This window comes from Chionomys nivalis, chromosome 2, assembly GCF_950005125.1.
Source record: "Chionomys nivalis chromosome 2, mChiNiv1.1, whole genome shotgun sequence".
NCBI lineage: Eukaryota > Metazoa > Chordata > Mammalia > Rodentia > Cricetidae > Chionomys > Chionomys nivalis.
In genome coordinates this window covers 24,061,581-24,082,179 of record NC_080087.1, presented here as the reverse complement: position 1 = coordinate 24,082,179, position 20,599 = coordinate 24,061,581, and the positions used below count along the sequence as shown (strand labels likewise).

Below are 20,599 nucleotides of genomic sequence, written 5' to 3'. Positions count from 1 at the left end.
ATTTACAGGCATATACATTTTTCTCTTTCTTGGATATCCCATCTTTTTAGTTGCTTGCTTAGGTGTTTCAGCATGAAAAAAAATATTTTCAGTATGTTCTGCTGTGTTCTTATTTTGTATTTGCTCTATTGTGTGTCCCCTTTATCTTGATACATTGTCCATCTGCTCTGTCCTAGGTGAGTCTTGAACTTGCAGCTTTTCTTACTGCCTCCTTTTCCTCATGATGTGAGAGAGCAGTGACTCCAAGTGTTACCTGTGATACACAGCTGCTAGCTAGTGTCCCAGGTTGTTGAGGGCTTCATCTCAGGGCTTCATCTCTACTTCTGCTTCTTCAAATGCTTGCATTTAGGCTTCTGGTAATGAGTTTCATGTGTGTGTGTGTCTGTGTGTGTGTGTCTGTGTGTGTGTGTGTGTCTGTGTGTGTGTGTGCATCCCCACAAACCTATGTGTGGGCATATGCTTCTTACCAGGAAAATAATCTATTCCTTCACATCTCCCTTACAGTGTTTGTGTTAAAGTCAGAGGACAGCTTAGGGGAGTTAGTTCTCTCCTTCCATCTTGTGGGTCCTGGAAATCAAACTCAGGTCATCTGTAGAGCAACCACTTTTACACACTGCACCATCTTGCTGGCCCTCCCTGCCAGATTTCTGTTTCATTTCTCTGTGTGGATAGTCTAGGAGTTCCGTCAGCTTTGCAGGGATAGTAGTAAACCCGTTTTTCTGTTCTTCTCATCATTTGGTCCTCAGGACACCAGGAGATTCTATAAAGGCTCCTTTTGTTCCCCCAGAGACCTTGCATCTCCTAAAAAAAAGTGAAGAGATGGTGTCATGGCCACCTCTACATCTTATGGTGTCCACACACTTCATTTGTTCTCTCTACCTTTGTTGTAAATGGCCCATCTCATGACCCTGGTCAAAGGCATTTAACAGGAGGTCAAGTCAGGCATTTAAGCTTAGGCAAAGTATGTGACTTTTATTTTTAACACAATCATATATGTATGCACACATACACACTAATATGCATGGGTAGGTACAGTGTGTGTGTCTAGTCAGTCTCTCTCTCTGGGGGCTGGCGGAAGCTACATGCAGGAAGGAGTCCCAGTAAGTCACCAGTGGGTCCCTGGAACCCTGCTCTGATGCTTCAGTAAGCATAGCTCCCAGTTTTCTTTTTAGCGTCACTGTCTCTCTGATCTTCATGCTGAGACACATTCTTTTCTAAGAACACACTAAGTTATATATGCAGTTTCAGACCCCTGATTGTCAGGGCAGAGGTGTGCTATGCTAAGGATGGATTTTGTATCACACTTAAGAATCAGAGTGCTTGCCCAGTATCTGATACTGCTTACCTGTACAAGAGCAGAGTAGTCTCAAGGCCCAGGTGAAACAGTAAAAGGTCCAGGACTGCCAGGTTCCCCTTGGACATGCTTTAGGGCCTGCTCTGGTCCAAGGCAACAGATGATGCTGGGAGATCCCTGCAGCCGCACAGCTGACACTGGAGGTGCAACCACAGGACAGTTCCATTTAAACTCCAGTGGCAACATCACTTGCATCTTATTTTCCTGAGAGCTTTGCCCTGTATCTCTTCTGCTTGCCAAAAACTATCAAAATGGACCAAATCTAGTGTGTTAGAGGGCTTTGCAATCCCAGGAGCCAGGAGATGTGGCAGTCACACCTTGCTGAAAACTTCCAACTAGACCTGTCTTGAAAAGGCGGATAAGATGGTCTATGCCAGCTGGATACACCCAGCCTTTCCTCACCACAGACAGACTGGCTTTGTCGCCACTGTGTAGCTCCCCTACTGCTGATGTATCTGCTTCAGTAACATCATTAGATGAGGAACCTCACTGAATTAAATGCAATTAATGACTTAGTGCAGGATATTGGTCCTAAAAATTACTTGTGATTGTACCAAGCAAAGTATCTATTGCTATTTTTATAAACATGTAAAATTGCATTTATGCTCTTAGTTAAATAAAATAAGTTATAAATCATTTGGATTATCAAACATTGCAGAATTGGTTACAACCAAATCTGAAGATTGGTTGTTCTTGGCTCAGTGATCTTTCAGTCTGCTGTTTCGGTAGTCTTAAGTGATACGTTTGCCTCTAACTTCTTTAACTTTTGTATTAACAGCTTCTAGGCATGTCCAGCCTTCTGACATTGCAGTATTATGTTGTTATCTACAAATATTTTGGACCACATTTCAGGCTATCTTGGGTTGCATGCCACCTAAGGCCATTAGATGGGATACACCCAGTTAAGCCTGATTTATAGCAACTTATTACCTTTCTTTATAAGAACTTCTGTGTCTTATTTTATTTTCTCTTTAGTGTGGAACAACTCTCTGGGGATTGTGAGAATCACAAAACCTGAGATGGTAACACTCAGGTTTTGAAATGTTGAGCTCATCATACACAAACTTTGAATGTCCAGCTTGAGTTTTCAAAGGAATATCATGGAGACATAGAGTTCCAAGGCAATCTGGTTCAGCCACCAGTCCGAGCATCACTGTTCTTACTTCTTGTGTGCTCAGAAACCTCACCACCCAGATGTGAGCCGCTGTCTGCCTTCTGTCTCCCTAGGGAGGATGAGCATGCCCTCATCCAGCAGTACTGCCAGACACTGGGCGGGGAGTCTCCCATGAGCCAGCCACAGAGTCCAGCTCAGATCTTGAAGTCCGTGGAGAGGGAAGAGCGTGGGGAATTGGAGCGAATCATTGCTGACTTGGAGGAAGAACAAAGGTGCGCTACCCCCAGCAAAAGAAAACACACTGCTCTCTCCCTTCTAGGGAGGCCAATGGTTCCTCCCTGCCCTCTTTTGGGATCTGTTGTCTTAGTCTTCACAATGAGGTCAAGATTTGAGAAGATATTAGCAGGCTGGGGTGTTAGGAGAGCGTGCTGCAGCTGGGTTTTATTGATGGAGAGTGGATGTTCTCTTGCTTGAAGCCCATTTTCTTCCTTTTCACTCTTCCTATTAGTAAATGTTTTTCCATGGGACGAAGTAGTAGCACAAGCTAAATTTGGAGTTCCTAGACAGTTTGGGCGAGAAGAAGACAGACCTAATAATAATCTAATCTGTTCTGTTTTGTTTCTTTTCTATATTAGAAATCTGCAGGTGGAGTATGAGCAGCTGAAGGAGCAGCACCTAAGAAGGGGACTCCCTGTGGGCTCGCCTCCAGAATCCATTGTGTTGCCTCATCATACATCCGAGGACTCAGAACTTATAGCGGAAGCTAAGCTCCTTCGGCAGCACAAAGGGCGGCTGGAGGCAAGGATGCAGATTTTGGAAGATCACAATAAACAGCTGGAGTCGCAGCTGCACCGCCTCAGACAGCTGCTGGAGCAGGTAGGGGTGTGCAGTCCTGTGTGGGATCTCTGCATGGCACCTGTCCATGTCCCAGGAGCCCGCGACTGGCCATGGTAGCTGTGAAGATATCCACCTTCAATTCTTCACTGCCACAGTTAATTCAGTGTTTACTGGCTTAGAAATCCCTCTTTGTGTGTATAAATGTAATCTTTGCCGAAACAAAAACGTTTGTTTTCCCACCTGACTGTAGAATTTCTCATTCTTCTTTTGTGCTGAAATCTCTGCTTGGAATATTTTAATTAAAAAAAAAAATCCTGTGGTATACATGAGCCTGTGCTACATAAGGAAAGCCTCCATGGAGATTGGGGACAGCAAGTGACCTAAAATCTCCAATCTAACTCTTTCTTGCAGTGAACCAGAAGTGAGTCGGTACCTGAGGAACAGATGGCTATTAATTTGCTGTTGTTATTTTCTACTACTGGGGGAATGTTCTATAGCAGTGGCTTGCAAACCTTCTTGACAATAATAAGCCCAATTTATGTTCAGAGGAAAATGCGTTTATGGTAAATAATGCCTGCCTTTAGCTGAGATGGCACCACTTACCCCGTGTTCCCCATTTTTCTTTCTCTCCTTCCTTTCCCTTGCCCTGCTTTTTCCCCTTCTTCTCTCCGCCCTTTTCTTCCCCTTCCGCCTCTTTCTTTTCTCCAGCCTTTATTTCTTAATATTGATCAGAAGCTGATACATTCCTTTTTATGGCTCAGCTCTGGCTAATAACTTACAATTTTGAAAAGCCACTGTTCTTTGGTTTATGAAAGAAGTGTAGGGAATGGCTTCTGCCTTCCTGCTCCTGGCAGCGTGCTGTGTCTTTGCTATGATATCTTCTCCCACACGACTGACTTAATGTGAGGAGGAGAGTCAACGCACAGAACCCACAGTGAGGAAGGCTCTGCCGCAGATGCCTGTAGGGCCCAGTCCCTGCAAAGGGTTTCCTGATTGGCAGAAACATTCATGTCATGGTTTCCTTTTCTCCATGCTGTGTAGCGTAGCATCCTGTGACATCTTAAAAGAGATACTTTTTATCCAAGGGAGATGTAGTGCATCAAAACAAACACAGCTTTTCTCCAGAGATTTGCTTACGTTTGAGAAAGCCATGTTGACACAGTTGTCATCAGGGTCTTTGTATTCTGTCAGGATTCTTGAAAACATTATAATTTTTCCATTACCTACATTGTGAGTGGTAGAACTCGCTTCTTCCTTTGGTCATTTACTTTTCTCTCTGCCTGTCATTGTAGAGTTTCTTTGACATGGCTGTGGGAGTCATTTGCTTAAAAGCCTGAAAATTCTATATCTTTAGAAAATAGGGGGTTTCATAAGTGAATCCAGATTTGGCTTCCTGTTAAGTCTTCAGATTGTCGGTTTGAATCTAACCTCAATATCACACACACGGGAGGTGGGGGGGGTTTGACGACAACATGTTGCTTGTACAGTGAATTTGAAATTCTTGAGTAGTGCCTCAAAAAAAAAAAAAAAAAAAAAAGAGGCCGGGCGGTGGTGGCGCACGCCTTTAATCCCAGCACTTGGGAGGCAGAGGCAGGCAGATCTCTGTGAGTTCGAGACCAGCCTGGTCTACAAGAGCTAGTTCCAGGACAGGCTCCAAAGCCACAGAGAAACCCTGTCTCGATAAACCAAAAAAAAAAAAAAAAAAAAAAAAAAATACGTTTCCTTGTGTGATCCCTTAGAGCAGTGGTTCTCAACCTGTGGGTCACAACCCCTTTGCGGTATTCAAACAATCCTTTGACAGGGCTCGCATATAAGATATCCTGTATATCAAATATTTACATTGCTAATTATAACGGTAGTAAAATTACAGTTATGAAGTAGCAGTGAAAATAATTTTATGGTTGGGGTCACCACAGGATGAGGAACTGTATTAAAGGGTTGCAGCATTGGAAAGGGTGAGAGCCACTGCCTTGGAACATCAGATGTTAATGTGCCCACCTTAGTGTCCACCCGGAGCCATCAGTGAAGCTCTGCTTGCAGCCCTTGCTTACTGCGGCGTGTTGACGCTCTTGGGAGGAAAGGAAAAGCTTTTAGACGCATTCTGACCTCGTGCCACTCCTCCATCCTATTAGATCGAGAGCCTGATGGCTCATATCCTTTCAGAATTTCACAGTAATGCTTTCGGAAAGAACTGATATCCAAGTGACTCAGACTGTACCGGTCTACGAAGCTCTTTTCTCTTTGTAACAATTTAACATGAGTGCCAGAAGTAGAGGGGAAGTTTAACTCAGTATAAACAGGGGAAACTACCAGACTTCAACTAATGGAGACTTAATGGAAAATCTGCATTAAAAAAGTAACTTCTGCATCCCCATATGCTAGATTCTGTTTGACCATGTACTTATCAGCCCAGCCGTCACCAGTTCAAAAATATGCACAGGAGCTGTTAGGGAGGGTTTGCCCTGTGTCGGCTGTGAAAATGGCTTTGGAAAGACTCATTCATCACTCTGCTGACAACATTCTATGACAAGGCTGTGACCGCTAAAGCTTTTAGCATAGCTTCCTCTTGACTCGAGTACACACTACGTTAACACTGAAGCAGTTTAGACACACGAAATCTGTGACACAGAAGGTCCTGTGGTTTACCTGGAACTATACCGCTTCTGAGCATCGCAGCTGGACTCCGGGTTCAAGCTGCTGAGTACAAAACCACTCTGATAAATTCTCTCCCCAGATCACCTCTGAAGGGAGCAGTTTTGAAAGCTAGTACATCTGCCGTTTTAGAATGCCAATGTAGTTTCTGGAAGGTAAACCCGACCTTCTAAGTTCACTTAGGTTGATGTAAAAGTGATGCAGAATTTGAGAGATGAAAATAGCAGGAACAAGAAATCCTGCAGCCTAATCCAATCAGTTCTTCAAAGGAAAAAGAAGGAAAGAGCACGGGTTCGCCAGCTCTGACCCAGTCAATGCTGCCATGCCCTGAATTCACCCAAAGACAAGCACTTTTTTAGGCTCAGCTGCCCGTGATGGGGACTGGGGGAGGAATTCAGTTCCTTCTAGGTTATGCGAGTATTTCTTACGTGAGCTTCCCCTGTGATTTCAGCCTGAATCCGATTCCCGCATCAACGGTGTCTCCCCGTGGGCTTCGCCGCAGCATTCTGCACTGAGCTACTCCCTTGACCCTGACCCAGGCCCACAGTTCCACCAGGCAGGTGGGTGTCCCTGAAGAAAAGCCACTGCACACAGTCTGGTTTGGACGTCGCCATCTTTTTGGTCTTCAGTCTGTTAGCATTCTTACATCTGGCTGTTTTAAGCATAAAACATTATTCTCTTTTAGTCTGAACTGAATGTAGAGCCATTTTAATAATATCAAAACCACTTTAGTTATAATGTGCTTGTTTATAAAATGTGCAGGCGTGGATCCAATTTTGGTGAGTGATGAAAAATGCTCTTTGCACTTGAAATAAGCAAGAAATTAGTGTTTTCTGCTTTGAGCATTGTGTGTGTGTGTGTGTGTGGTGGTAGTGTAGGTACATATATGTGTGAAGATGCTCCCTGGGGACAGAAGAAGCCACCAGTGTCCAGCTCTCATTCTCTACTTTATTCTTTGAGACAAAGTCTCTCGCTAAACATGGAGCTAGGGTGACCAGCAAGCCGCGGCAATCTTTCCGTCTCAGCTCACCGTACACCCCACCCCCACATTACTAAGGGTTATAAGTACACGTGATCACAGCCAGCTTTTGAGGTAGTCTGGAATCCAAACTCATGTCATCATGTCCATATAACAGGCACTCTTACCTAGTAAGTCATCTTTTCCCTCCCTGAGAATGATTACTTATAATATATTATTTCTTTACAAATTTTGCATTTGAACACCTTCCAAACCTGCTGCTGAAGAATGTCATCAAACATGGTTCTCTTTCCTTTATCCCTCCCCATTTCGGTGGTCATTGCTCCACCTGCCATCTAAGGCAGAAGGACCACCAGCACCATCAGCCACAATGGGGATCTCTCCCTGACAGTTGTGGTGTTAAAAACACTATTGTGGTTTCAATCCTAGAATAAAATACATATCAAAGTGCAAAGTGCTATAGAGCATAGATTTCTTGTACATCAAGATAAAACAGCCTCTGATAAAAGCTGCAAAATAAAAATGAAAGAAAAAAGAAATTGGTAGAATATTTTTATGTGCAAAATAATGGTTCTTCAATTTAGTGTGTTGGTATCACATCCACTGCTACTTATTTTTCAGTTTTGTACTTGGGTATATAAATTTACCCATGCAAGCATAGAATACATTTTTAACTATATAAAAGACTTTTGCTGGGGCTGAGGATATACGTCAATGATAGAGTGTTTCCCTAGCTTTTTTAAAGACCTGGCTACAGACCCCTGTATGCCTCTCCATACTGTACATGTATATGTGTGTGTAGTGCACACGTCAGATGAATACAGACGTTTCTCCTATTTCCCTCTGAACTTGTTCTTTTCAATGAGAATTCCTATCCCATTAATATTTTGAGGGCTGGGTTGCAATATTTTCACCTGGTCGAAGGATGGGCATTAATTTCAAGCTTTTCCTGTCTGTGTCGCAGCATCTGAGGACCTGCTGGCCCCGCCTCATGACACGAGCACGGACCTCACAGAGGTGATGGAGCAGATCGACAGCACGTTTCCCTCTTGCAGCGGTGAGTAGGAGCCACTGTGCCACCACCGCAATGTCTTTCTCTTTCTCCCCATGATACCTTCTGTCTTCTTTGGTTTGATAACAAAAGCCACTCTTAGGAGCAAGATTGCGGGCTGATTTGAAGTGATGCAGGCCTACATGCTTGCCGACAGAGAAAATGAAGCCCCTCAGAGCTGCCAGACAGGTCCTGAGGTTCAATGAGAGCGTGATTCTGCTCTTGGAGATTTTCCCACATGGCTCATAAGAGACTAAATAAAATCCAGTAGAACAATGCCTGTTTTAGTACCAAACTTCCCTACCGTGCAGGCTGTCAGAAACTTGGGTTACTTCAAAAAACATTGGGCAGCATGAAAGTAACCTTTCTAAGGTAACTCCCTAACTTCCTTGAGATCGTCAGATGTCTTCATAGTCAGGATCAGAAAAGAGTTATTTCTGGCTACCCCTCCCCTTTTGAAGATTTCCCCCCACTTCCAGAGAATAAAATAATCATTGTGTAAAAGCCAAACGATTCACAGGGTCACAGATTATGAGTCTGAAATCTCCATGTGAACAGCCAAGAGCCAGAAAGTCACCCAATGAGAACACTCCAAATCCCAGGGGAAATTACGTAATGATTTTAATTGATTGAATTTTTTTTAAGTGGTTTCTTTCTGGCTCCTGGCCACCTTGCAGGCTCTGCGGGGCTCCCACCTTAGAGACCTCTGTGGTCTCTCAGCTCAGCAGCAGTCTGCTTGAGTCCATAGTCACACCACTTTAAGGTCACGGTTTCAAATATTTTGAAAGATCATGAATGTATCACTTATGATTCAGGGGTGAGCCTCTCAAGCTGCTGTGAAAGCTAGCCAGTCAGGAAACTAAGATTTCTGTAGAAATCTCAGGCTTTCCTTTCACTGTTTTCTGTTCGCGCCGTAGAAATTTCCATCCTAAATGAGGGAAAAATTTATCAGTTATTGGTACTCTAGATGAACATGTTAAATCTGCAATTAATTGTAGTTCTCGGTTGAATCCTATTTGAGAGGGTTTTGTTCTGACTTACGTATCATTCGGTGGCTAGGAAAATAACCTGTCATTTTTTATGAGTTAGAGTTTCAAAATTAAAATTTCTGAAAACCTATTTTTTTAGCTCTGCTTCCTCCTAAATACATTCCTCCCTTGAGTAACAACTTCTGTAAACTGAATTCTATTCAGAAGTTTTTATTTAAATGTCATACAAGACTCTTTCAATTTAAAAATCTGCTGACAGCGAAGTCAGAGCGTGAAATGTGCTTAAATCTATGCTTTGTAGTAAATACAAAATGTGTAATTTCTGTATTGAAAATGTTATGCCACAAGTTCAGGATTTTTATTTTTCAAATTTCTTTTTCTAAAGCATTTCTAAATCTTTCCCAAAGCATATTCTGATACATATATTTATTTTTAAACTGTTCATCTCTGCCTTGCTTAAAACAGAATATAATGAAAATTAAAAAAATATAACTATAAAATAACACTGAATTTTCAGACATAAATGTTGCTGCCTCATGCCCTGACCCTTGATGAAAATATGTAATTCCCATTGGTTGGAGATAAGATGAACTGTTCATGATGATTGGTTCCTGAGATGAGGTTTGGTCTCTATGGCGGAGGAGAAACCCTTCCCCTGCCTTGGGATCTCTTTATTTATGACATCATCTACCTGTGACATCATCCGCAATGCTCACAGGGTAATTTATAGAAGCTTGCAGGTAATTTAAAAGGAAGCTGTTGGTATTCTCCTTAGTTTGTACAACCAACAGTCTTTATGATATTGAAATTCTCTGTGGATGAGCACTCTTAGACATGCATGTTATTGTGAAAAATTCAGGTACCTCTTACATAAGAAATGGTACATGGTATGTTTTAGAATCCTGTAGAATTTGCATACTATTTTTTTACATCTGAAAATGGCATTGTTTGTTCATTTTTATTCCTTTATTCATATTTTTTGGATGACATAAAAAATCTCCAAGGTAGGGAATTCTTTCCATTTCTGAAAAAGGGCTTCATTGTCTCATTTATAAAATTGATGCATATTTCAGAATTTTACCTAAATTTATTAACAAATTAGTACAGAATCAATTAGTACGTGGTATAGACCTGGTGCCTAATATATGCTTCCAGACTGACATAGTCAGTGGTTTACTGGGATGGTCATGTTTCTAGCTGGAGAGGTTTAATGCTTGAAAATTTCCCAGATAGCACTTAGCAAGGTTTTGCAGGATTCATTAGCTTTAATGCTCCTTTTAAATTGCTCAGTTAGCAAATATTTCATTAAGGCTTTGCAACTCCCAAAGCTTGCTGACCACCTTTGGAAGTTTATCTAAATAAATAGGATTGGCACCCTCTCAATGCCAAAATGATCTCCCGAGTTTCTGTAACTAAGGAGAACTTTCAAATTGCTTGTAGCCAGTGTGTGTTGGATGAATTGATTTGCATGTTAATCTTGACTCTTGATCCTTTGTGGATTAGAAAATTTGCATGGCTAAAAATGAATTTCCACTCGTGGCAATTTCGGAATTGAAATGAGAGTCCGTATTCATAAATCCTAATTGCATGGATTGCTTGCTTTAGCATATTTTTAAAAACCATGTCTACATGGTGTTGTTGTAAGACTTTAAAATTCTTACATTTTAAATTAATATCACAGTTGGCTCTGATGGCATCTTTGAATTGTGGTCTTTTAAAATAACATTGCATCCCAGGGCAAAGAGACAGGCAACGCCATCTCATCCCAAATTAATGAATAGGATTTAATTTGTGCTGACAATTAGCCAATCATGTAGTAAAAATTCTACTAAAGACTTTAACCATTTCTTTGTAAGCACAGTATAGTTTTCTTATGTTGTTTAAATGTATGAAATATTTGTAGTAAGTTGAGTAATTTCTTTCTGCTGGAACCAATGCATTTAGAATTATTCTTCTAATAGGCATATTTCCATTGTGACCTGCCTACATGTGTCAAGTTTGAATGGCATACGTCAGAAACTCAAAACTTATAAAACTGCACTGGTTTCCTAATTTTCTTTTATTAAGGGGATCTTATTAGGGAGATCGCCTACAGCTTTTATTTGTTTGAAAAAAGGAAGACAAAATGGATTAGTTTTCGTCAAGGGTTTGACTAATATATATTAATTATTTAAGAAATAAGCATTATTATCTTTCAGACAGAATATGTATATAACATGTCCTTCTTAACAATTCAATGACTGCTCTGGGGGATCACTCACGTGCTTATTCACGTTAACTCTTTTTTTCTGTCTCTATAGGATGGGATATACCTTATAGGATGGATATACCTTATAGGATAGGATATACCTTATAAGATAGGATATACCTTATAGAATGGGATATATCTTTTATAGGATGGGATATACCTTTAGGATGGGATATACATATATATATATACCTGATAGGATGAGGTATACCATATAGGACTGGGCTTGTTTTAGCCTGGTTCTTCTCCCAAATACTAGGGCTCACATTTTCCATTTTCCCTCCTATTGCTTATTCTAGCTGCCCAGACCTGAAATAATCACATAGAAACTGTATTAATTACAATACTGTTTAGCCAATAGCTTAAGTGTATTTCTAGCTAGCTCTTACATCAAAAATTAACCCATTTTTATTATTCTGTGTATTACCACGAGGCTTGTGATTTACTGGCAAGATTCTGGGGCTTCTGTCTCCTTCGGCGGCTACATGGTATCTCCCTGACTCCGCCTACTCTCTCTATATATCATATTTCCCACCTGCCTATATTGTGCCGTGCCATAAGTCCAAAGCCGCTTCTTTAATAACCAATGGTAATAAAACACATTCACAGCATACAGAGGGGAACCCTACATCAGAGAAGTTCCCTTCTCACTTTCCCATTTTTTCTCACAATGACCCAGTATGGGTCAGTGGTGTCCTTTCTTCCTTAAAAGCAAAAACAAAACAAAACAGAAAAATGAGAGATTGAAAATATGCTATGTGATTAGAGACACTCCCCATTTGGCCAAAAATAAATATTGCCATTATTAGAAAGCAAATCTCCTTTCTTTTTCCCTAGGTTGAGTATGATTCTGCAGTGAAAGTATCAGATATTGGCAAGCGTAGAGGACACAGTCAATGGCCTGTAAAGCACAAATGTGAAACAGTGAGACTTTAGTTACTGTCCAGAAAAAATATGGGTCCTGAGTCATGTCTCTGGCATTGGAAGGAAATAAATATCCTACCCAGAAGGCTGTAGGACTCCTAAGCCTTCTAAGGTTACTGTGTGGGCATTGTTTTGTAGGGGACAGCCGTCTAGATTTTCTCAGGAAGAGCTACTTAGTCCAAGATTTTTTAAAAAAGACTTGTTGTTCTTATTTTACATGCATGGGTTTTTTTGCTTGCTTGTATGTCTGTATTATGTATATGCGGTGCCAATGGAGGCTAAAGGAGTCAGATCCTCCAAACTGCAGACACAGCCTACTGTGTGTTGTAGTATGGGTACTAGCAGTCAGTACTCTTGAACAGCTGAGCAAAGCATCTCTATAGCCCTGGGATCTTTTAAAATAGCATAAAGCAGCAGTTTTCAACCTGTGGGTCGAGACCCCTTTGGGGGTCACATATCATATATCATACATATTAGATATTTATATTACCATTCATAATAGTAGGAAAATTATAGTTATGAAGTAGCAATGAAAGTAATTTTATGGTTGAGGGTCACCACAACATAGGGAGCTTTATTAAAGGCTCACAGCATTAGGAAGGGTGAGAACCACTGGAAGCCTATCTAAAATGTAAATGCAGACAATGGTCTTTTGGTCATTACTGTTCTCCTTCAGAGGGTCGCTGAACTGCTCTGTAATCAGCTCTGTCTTCTAGACTGCACTGTGTAATCTTATCTGAATTTTTTAGATGAAGACCACAAGAACAAGGGGCATGAGTGTGATCATAGTGAAAAATGAGACTGGCAATGCACAGAGCTAGAAGATACTCAATGGTGCCAGCTCTTGTTAAGCCCATGACATCAGTTTCTCTGGGGAGGGCTCCATCACAAGGAAGACACTGAAGGATAGTTGGGCACCCTAGTGTAACTTCTGTGCTCTTAACTGAACCCATGTAAGGAAATCTTATTGATCTCAGTCCAGAGGACTGCTGAAGAATGACCAGCCCCTTTTTCATTGATGCAAACATATAACCAGTGTCTTCCCACATCTTCCCGACAAGAGTGGGCAGAAAATACTATTTGCCTCTAAGGACCCTTTTGGTCAGAATTGAGTAGATGCAATCTATAGATATCCTCGGTATTTATTATACATAATCCAAAAAATAATTGGCACAGTTTTGAGATTTTTTTAATAAAACTAAGAGCTTTCTGAATGTTTCAATACATATGTTTTTAAAGTGCTAGCATATATTTTGTATAATGTTTTGTAGAATGTTTGTATTTTAAATACCATGGAATATGAGACACTTACTAGGGAAACTAGCCTGGCTTAGAGCATTTAGCCAGCGGGTGGGGGAGGCTGACCCCTACTTCTTGCTAGCATCCCTGTGGGGACAGAACTGTTCTCTCATTCTGAAGAACTTTCTACAAATTTGCATGCATGAGAAGGGAAGCCACAAAGCAACAGCAAAGTCCTCAATTGATTTCTTCTATTTTCTCTTTCAGCCAATGTCCCCAGCAGGCCTCAGGTAAGTGCTAATGGCCCAATTGACTCTACTGTCTTGATTCTGACCTAGAGTAAGTACATTCACCACTGTTGATTTAGTCCTTCTTCATTCTCCGTATATACGAGTGAATCCACTTGGTATTTAAGTGTTACTTGATTCTATACAACAGAAGATGTTGAGCAGGGAAATGCGATTCCCCAGTCACATTCTGCCAGGTACCCAAAGTACCCATGCTGGCTCTCTGCTCTCATTCCATGCTACCTGCTATATAAAGTCACTCTGTGTAGATTTGACTGACCTTTCATCTAACATGTCTACTTAGGGTCCCTGTCATAGAACACTGACTTTAAAATGTATCTGATCCCACAAGGATAATACAGAGATCAGTACTCCAATGAAGGGGAAGTTGCAGTTTTTTCATTATTATTTTAAAATATATATTGAGCTCTTCTAGAAGCCGGAGACTACTAGCTATCAGTTTTGTTTCTTAGGAGGAACTGTTAGTTACAATATACCACAGCAGCACAGCAAATCTTTGTAGACGTTTTTCTTCCTTAAATTTATTAGTCTTTTCAAAACAATGAGCATCGTCTCATCTTACTGGCAAGCAGAGCTGGGGTCTTGGCTAGAAGACAAGTATCTGTGAAGCCACCTTGTGACGCAGTAGGCATCTTCCTCTGATGTCCTCTGCTGTCCTGGTAAATTGGAAGCAAGGACTTTAAAGGGAAGTGAGACAGCAGAGGGTGAGTTTGAGTTGTAAGGAGAGATGGGAAGGTGTGCTCACCTGCAGAGGAGCAGTCACACCCAGAAACAGTGTGACTAAGATGGCTGTTAAGGAACACCTCTTTGTGTGCCAGCCATCCCTATGGTCGCGTTGACCTCTAGCCACAATGATGTTCGTAAGCAAAACCAGCAGAGGTGACTAGTTTTGCCTTAACCTGTATTGGAAAAGTTGAATGTGTTAAGCCACTGAGTACAGTTGTTTAAGAGAAATAGCAAAGAATTGATTTTAAGGATTGAAGCAGAGTCTTGAGTTCAATTGTGAGGGAAGTGAGGTCGTGGTCTGGGCAATGATGGGAGAAGAGTGGCAATGATCTATGTCTTATGCTGTCAGAAGATGGGTGACGTTACCATCCTAGCAGAAGTAAGATGAAGTTAGATACAGTTAGAGAGGGTGTGATGGTAGAGGGGCCATAAGTAAAGGTAATGGTTGGATCTGGACATCTGTGTGAATGGCTAAAAATGGTAGAGGGTTGGATCCCTGACAGAGAGGCCAGAGTATTGGCCTAATCATGCTCTTGGGTGTTAAAACCCTTAAGCTTTACAAGCAGCCTCAAATTGGGTGATACTGAGATATTTGCTCCCTGAGAAATGAATGAGCATGGCTTAAGGGGCCAGCAGATGACTGCAAAATGGATTGCTGTGGTCTGATTAGATGAAATTCAAATAAGCATTTTAGGGAGAAGAGAATGACCTTAACCCTGAATACCTCTATAAGGCCTGGTAAGAGGTCAAGGGTGGTGTGGATCAGCATGGAGGAAAAAGTTACAGGGATCTTACAGGCTATCCAGATGCTGTGTCTTTAAGAAGAGCTGGATGCTGATTCAAGCCAGTAAGGAAAGATGTGTTCTGGGATGAGTAGAGGCTGTGGACTTCTTTGGTGATGGACCATGTGACCCGGAGAGCACAGAAGGTAGACTGAACTAGTGGGGGCAGAACATGGAAACACATATAGGAATGTGCAGATCTCTATATGGTACAGAACAGAGGGCGTGGGCGGGTAAATAGGAATCAGGGGAATCTACATAGCAGAACTGAGAGAAAGGCTTAGGATTCAGTTCTGATGGCTCCATGGTAGGGTCATGACTATAGAGATGGAGGTCACGAAGGATGAGGGAATCTTTTTAGTCCTCAGACCCATTATGGCACAAGGCACAGGACTTGAAGCAGAGAGTGAACTTGGAGACCTTCTGCTTTGGTATTATATTTGAATAAATTGTGTAGAATAAGATCTATATTGTTCCCTGGTAGGTACAGGAAACATAGGACTCCTTCTGGAGGTCTCTTTCTTCTCTGCCTTCTATCCTCTGTTGACCAAGGTTTCTGTCCCACCAGGTCCCACATCTGTTTAATCCCAAATAAGCACACAGAGGCCTATATTAATTATAAACTGATTGGCCTATTAGCTCAGGCTTTTTATTAACTCCTATAACTTATATTAGCCCATAATTCTTGTCGGTGTTAGCCATGTGGCTTGGTACCTTTTTTCAGTAAGGCAGTCACATCTTGCTTCCTCTGTGTCTGGATGATAAGTGCAGACTGACCTTTCCTCTTCCCAGAATTCTCCTGTTCTCATTTCCCCACCTCTACTTCCTGTCTGGCTACTGGCCAACAGCATTTTATTAAACAAATACAAGAAACAAATCTTTACAGCGTAAAACCATTGTCCCATAGCAATCCTCTACTTTTTGTTCTTTTCCTTGTGGAATTTTCCATACCCTGGGTCAAGTAGAAAGTCATCAAAGGTGTCTGTTGTCACCTGGATGCTGTCCTATATGTTTTTTTGTAGAATTGTATGTTTAGATTGCTTTTTGTTGACTGAGTTCTGTCCTGCCCGGTGCCTGCAGTTGTTAAGTCCCAAAGAAATCACACAGAGGTCTACATTAGTTATAAACTGATTGGCCCATTAGCTCTGGCTTCTTATTAACTCTTATAACTTATATTAGCCTATTATTCTTGTCTATGTTAGCCACGTGGCTTGGTACCTTATTCAGTGGGGCAGTCACATCTTGCTTCTGTGGCTGGGCGAGGACTGCAGACCAAGCTTTTCTCTTCCCAGAATTCTCCAGTTCTTGTTGCCCTGCTTCTACTTCCTGCCTGGATGTCCCGACTATACTTCCTGCCTGGCTACTGACCAATCAGCATTTTATTAAAATACAATTGACAGGCTACAAACCATTGTCTCACAGCACTCCCACCCCCCCCAGTGTTTTTTTTTCTTTTAAAAAAAAAAAAAAAAAAGAACTCTGAATCTAATATCTTTTGTTTAGCTTTTCTCCTGACCATTATCATAACAACTTGTAACCAGCATTCTAAACAAAGGAAAATATCCATAGTCCATTTTTTGGAAGTGTGGGCACAGTTTTCCAGGTGACTTCTTGCTTGGTTGTCCTGTCTATACCTCCTGCCTGGCCAATCAACATTTTATTAAAATACATTGACAGACTACAAACCATTGTCCCACAACAGCTTTTAGAATTAAATTCCACTTTTTAGAATTCTGCTGCCTAGAAAGAAACCTGTTACATACCTGTTTACTATATGCTTCCAAATCCTTAATAAGAGAATACTTGAAAATAATGTCAATCCATTTTTCAGCAATAAATCAACACTAAAGCTTTAGTTATCAATATGAATTAATAGTATATTCCCTTGCCACATGGAACTTCTCTCTATTCCTCTGTGTTCTCAAAGTACTTTGAATTAGCTAGGGTTGCAATGACCACCACATTAGAAAAGAATGAGAACATATGCCTGAGATAGCTTTCACACCCATTTCACCAGGAAGGGCTCACCTCAATATCTAGTAACCTAGAACCCAGTGAGACTACCATTAACATTGACTGAGTTTTTCCTCCTTCAGACCAACAAAATGTCTAATCCAGAAGCAAGTTTGTTGGAGAAAAGGCTTGAAATGAGACTCAGTTGACTTCTAGAAGACCTGGGAGTAAAATAGCCCCTTGGGGACCTTTGCCAGGAATTAGTTTATGAATTCCCTCCAATTCCAGGGAATCAATTTCACATCAAGGTCTTCCACAGAATGAGAAGCAAGGATAGATAGGCAGGGGATCTTTGCTGGGAGTCCCAGAATAGCCTGCCTGATTCCATGAGGCATGGCTTCCTTTAGGCTATTCCATGTGAAGTAATTTGTTCAAAGATGTCTAATTTCAACACGTTGAAAAGAGCAGTTGCTTGCCTTCCCCATGGAAACTCTAGTGTCACTTTTTTAGTGTGGCCTGGATTGAGAAGCATTTTCTATTTACTGGATACCTGTGCCTGTCTTGGATTATAATTCCAGTCTTCTCCTCTCTAGGACAGAGATATTGGCTTTATCAAAGTGCCCTTTCTAGTTCCCCAGGAGGACGGAGGTATAGTCTTGGTAGGTCTGACAACACATCACTGCTACCTTCCCCAGGAAGAAGCCAAGATCTCTCAATTTTTACCTGCCTTGTTTTCTGGCCTGGGGAAGAAAAAAAAAAAAAGACATCTGGATACCCCACCTCCTCTATGTTGGCATTGACTACTCTAATGAAAAGCTGATCATGTCACTTCAGGGTGAAAGGTCCTCATCCTAGGGAGCAAAAGTCACAAGGGCTGTAGGGGTTCCTCTTTAAACGCAGCTGTATGAAGTTTGGTTAGATCTGAAAGAAGCCCTCTTTTTCCCTTGAATAACTGTCAAGTCTTCATCACCCAGACAGCGTTTTGCAAATGTTGTTCTGACCTTGGTGTTTTCCCTTGCCACAGGCAATGTGAAGCATTCATCTAGCCAACCAACATTTCCTGACCTTCAGTATTGCCCTCTTCCGCAAATGCCAATTCCAAGTCCCATTCAACCTGAAGCTCCGTGGCTCCGCGACACGTGCTGTTGGCGTTGACTGTGTGTTCTACTGAGGGAATAAAACACTGACTATCCAAAGAGAAAAGGGTATTTTGTGTCTGTAATAACGTATATTATTGTTTTCTTCTCCCCTTTCTATGCAACTGTAAATTAATGAACACGGAAGTTATTTGGAGGTGGTAATGCATTTGTCACTGATTTGTATAATATATACAGCCATGGGAAAGTGGGTGGGGGCTTTCTAATATGAAACTGCCTTTTTAATAAGAGAAAAATGCATAAGAATTAGACCACTCTACATTATTACATTCCTTCTACTGTTCATGTTAATTAACCTTGTACAATAGCTTCATTTATTACATGACTATTTTCCCATTACATTTCGGTTATTTATAATTCATCAGCCATGACCAAATAGATTTTGTGTATTTGTTTCTAGGGTTTGGCCAAATTCTTAAGTTCATATATTTGAATCAAATATGTGAAGTAAGCAGCAATTCTGGATATACTATTTAACCTTAGTTGATATCATCCACTTAGCCCTTCAGTAACCATTGGATGACTCCAGTAAAAATCCTGTGAACTAATTGGCAAGGCTGCTGGGTATTTTACCTCCTGCTTTTTATTCCTTTCTTGTAAGTAGATCTTGACGTCTTTATTTATTTCATTGTGCAATCTCTATGCTAAAGAAGACTGCATTGTAATAGTCTCAAAAATCATTTTACCAAAGGTTGCCATTTAAGCATATTTTCATTTTGACTCAGAAACAAAAGTTAGTACAGCATCTCCTAGTACCTTCAGCCTTGGTTTCCATCGTAAGGTACACAACAGACTTTTCCCATTGTGAGATGAGATCACATCATGGTCTTTAGTTCCCAAGTAGACTTTTATCATTGTTTTTGTATTTTCAAGTCCTTTGTAAGTTTTGAAAGCCCTAGTCGTTTCCTTTATGAACACTTACTTAGTGCCTGTCTCATGGGAACCTTCGGGACAAATGGACAGATGTCTCATGACCCATCACATGACCAGCAGCACATCTGGGAAGAATGTCAATCACAAGCCTATATTGCTTCTCCAGAATGAAATTAATGCTTAGATGATTGTTCCCCTGCCTCGAATTCTGAGTGCATTCAACTAGATATTTGGTTGTTTTTTTTTTTCTCTCTCTCTCTTTTTTTTAATTTAGCTTTTAATTAGTTACCAACTGTAGAGAATACCAAAAATAAAATCAAAGGAAATATGTTTTGATTCAAACATATGTGCTTTTGAAACGTCAGGACATGCTAACTTTGGGTTCTCTTTTGCTGGGATCTGGCTAGCAGGAGGCTGAAAGTTGGACATTGCTATTCTTTTAGGGTTGGTTGGGTGGGTTGGGGGCAAGGGTGTCTATTTGCAGCATAGATATTTTGTGAAGAAGAAAATTGTTTTATAATAGAGGAGAGCCATGATCACCTTTCTACCTCAGAACCACCTTCCTCCATTGTGTTGGACATAGCTTTATACGCCACAGTGTGCAAAGCCTAGGGCTTTCATCTGGCCACTTCATACCCAAGAAAGCACCTAAACAACCCCAACAAACAACTCCCTGATCTCAGAACCCCAGGTTGTAGATTTGGTGTCTTCCTTGTTCTTCCTTTAAGAAGTCATGTATTCTTTTTTTTTTCCTCCTGCCTGTATTTGTATGCAAAATAAACTCTATCTGCTATTACAGAAAAAGCTACACAAAACACTACATTGTAACCTTCTGAATATTAAGAGGAACTATATCATAGTAACCACAGTGAGAAATAAAGTGTATTGTTCTTTTGAAGTATGTGGTAAAGAACTAATCACAGACTGTCATCTAATCTGGTTACATATTGTATTTTTCATCCTGAATAAAAGTAATTTTAACACAAAATGGCTTTGCTGTTTGGCTGTGTTTGTTGATGTCATCTGATCTTTGAATGTAAATGAGGAAAGCGAATTGTAGAGAGGCCCATAAATCCACATGTTTTCTGAAACTCTCTCATATACACTAATCCAGTCACATTTCTCTCTTTCTCCTTCCCCTACCTCTTCTTGCACATACATATATTTATCTATTTCTCAATTTCCTGTGTAAATAGAAACCTTGTTGCTAGGGAAAATGAATGTTACACGTATATCCATGAAGCCTATTGGGCCTTCATTTTTATAACTTGGTGCTACTGGTGTTTAGTTGGTTACTCTCTCAAATCCACTTTTATCACGAGACTTTGCCTCAGTTTGTTTTCTTTTGCTGTAAAGCAACACCTTTAACCAAGGCAACTTTTAACAGAAAGCACTTAATTCAGGGATCCATGG

The 20,599-nt window shown here is 40.9% G+C and overlaps 1 protein-coding gene across 5 annotated transcripts in view; it reads left to right on the top strand.

The window, feature by feature from the left end:
• The window catches only part of Utrn (utrophin), a 528,929-nt gene extending 508,761 nt beyond the window's left edge, over positions 1 to 20,168 (top strand). For all 5 annotated transcript variants that reach the window (XM_057761785.1, XM_057761787.1, XM_057761786.1 and 2 more), the window contains 6 exons: positions 2,582 to 2,740; positions 3,104 to 3,344; positions 6,409 to 6,517; positions 7,901 to 7,993; positions 13,655 to 13,677; positions 18,181 to 20,168. In XM_057761785.1, the coding sequence (XP_057617768.1) occupies positions 2,582 to 2,740; positions 3,104 to 3,344; positions 6,409 to 6,517; positions 7,901 to 7,993; positions 13,655 to 13,677; positions 18,181 to 18,189 (634 nt within the window). In that variant the 3' untranslated portion in view covers positions 18,190 to 20,168. The remainder of the gene's footprint in view (positions 1 to 2,581; positions 2,741 to 3,103; positions 3,345 to 6,408; positions 6,518 to 7,900; positions 7,994 to 13,654; positions 13,678 to 18,180) is intronic.
• The last annotated feature ends 431 nt before the right edge of the window (positions 20,169 to 20,599 follow it).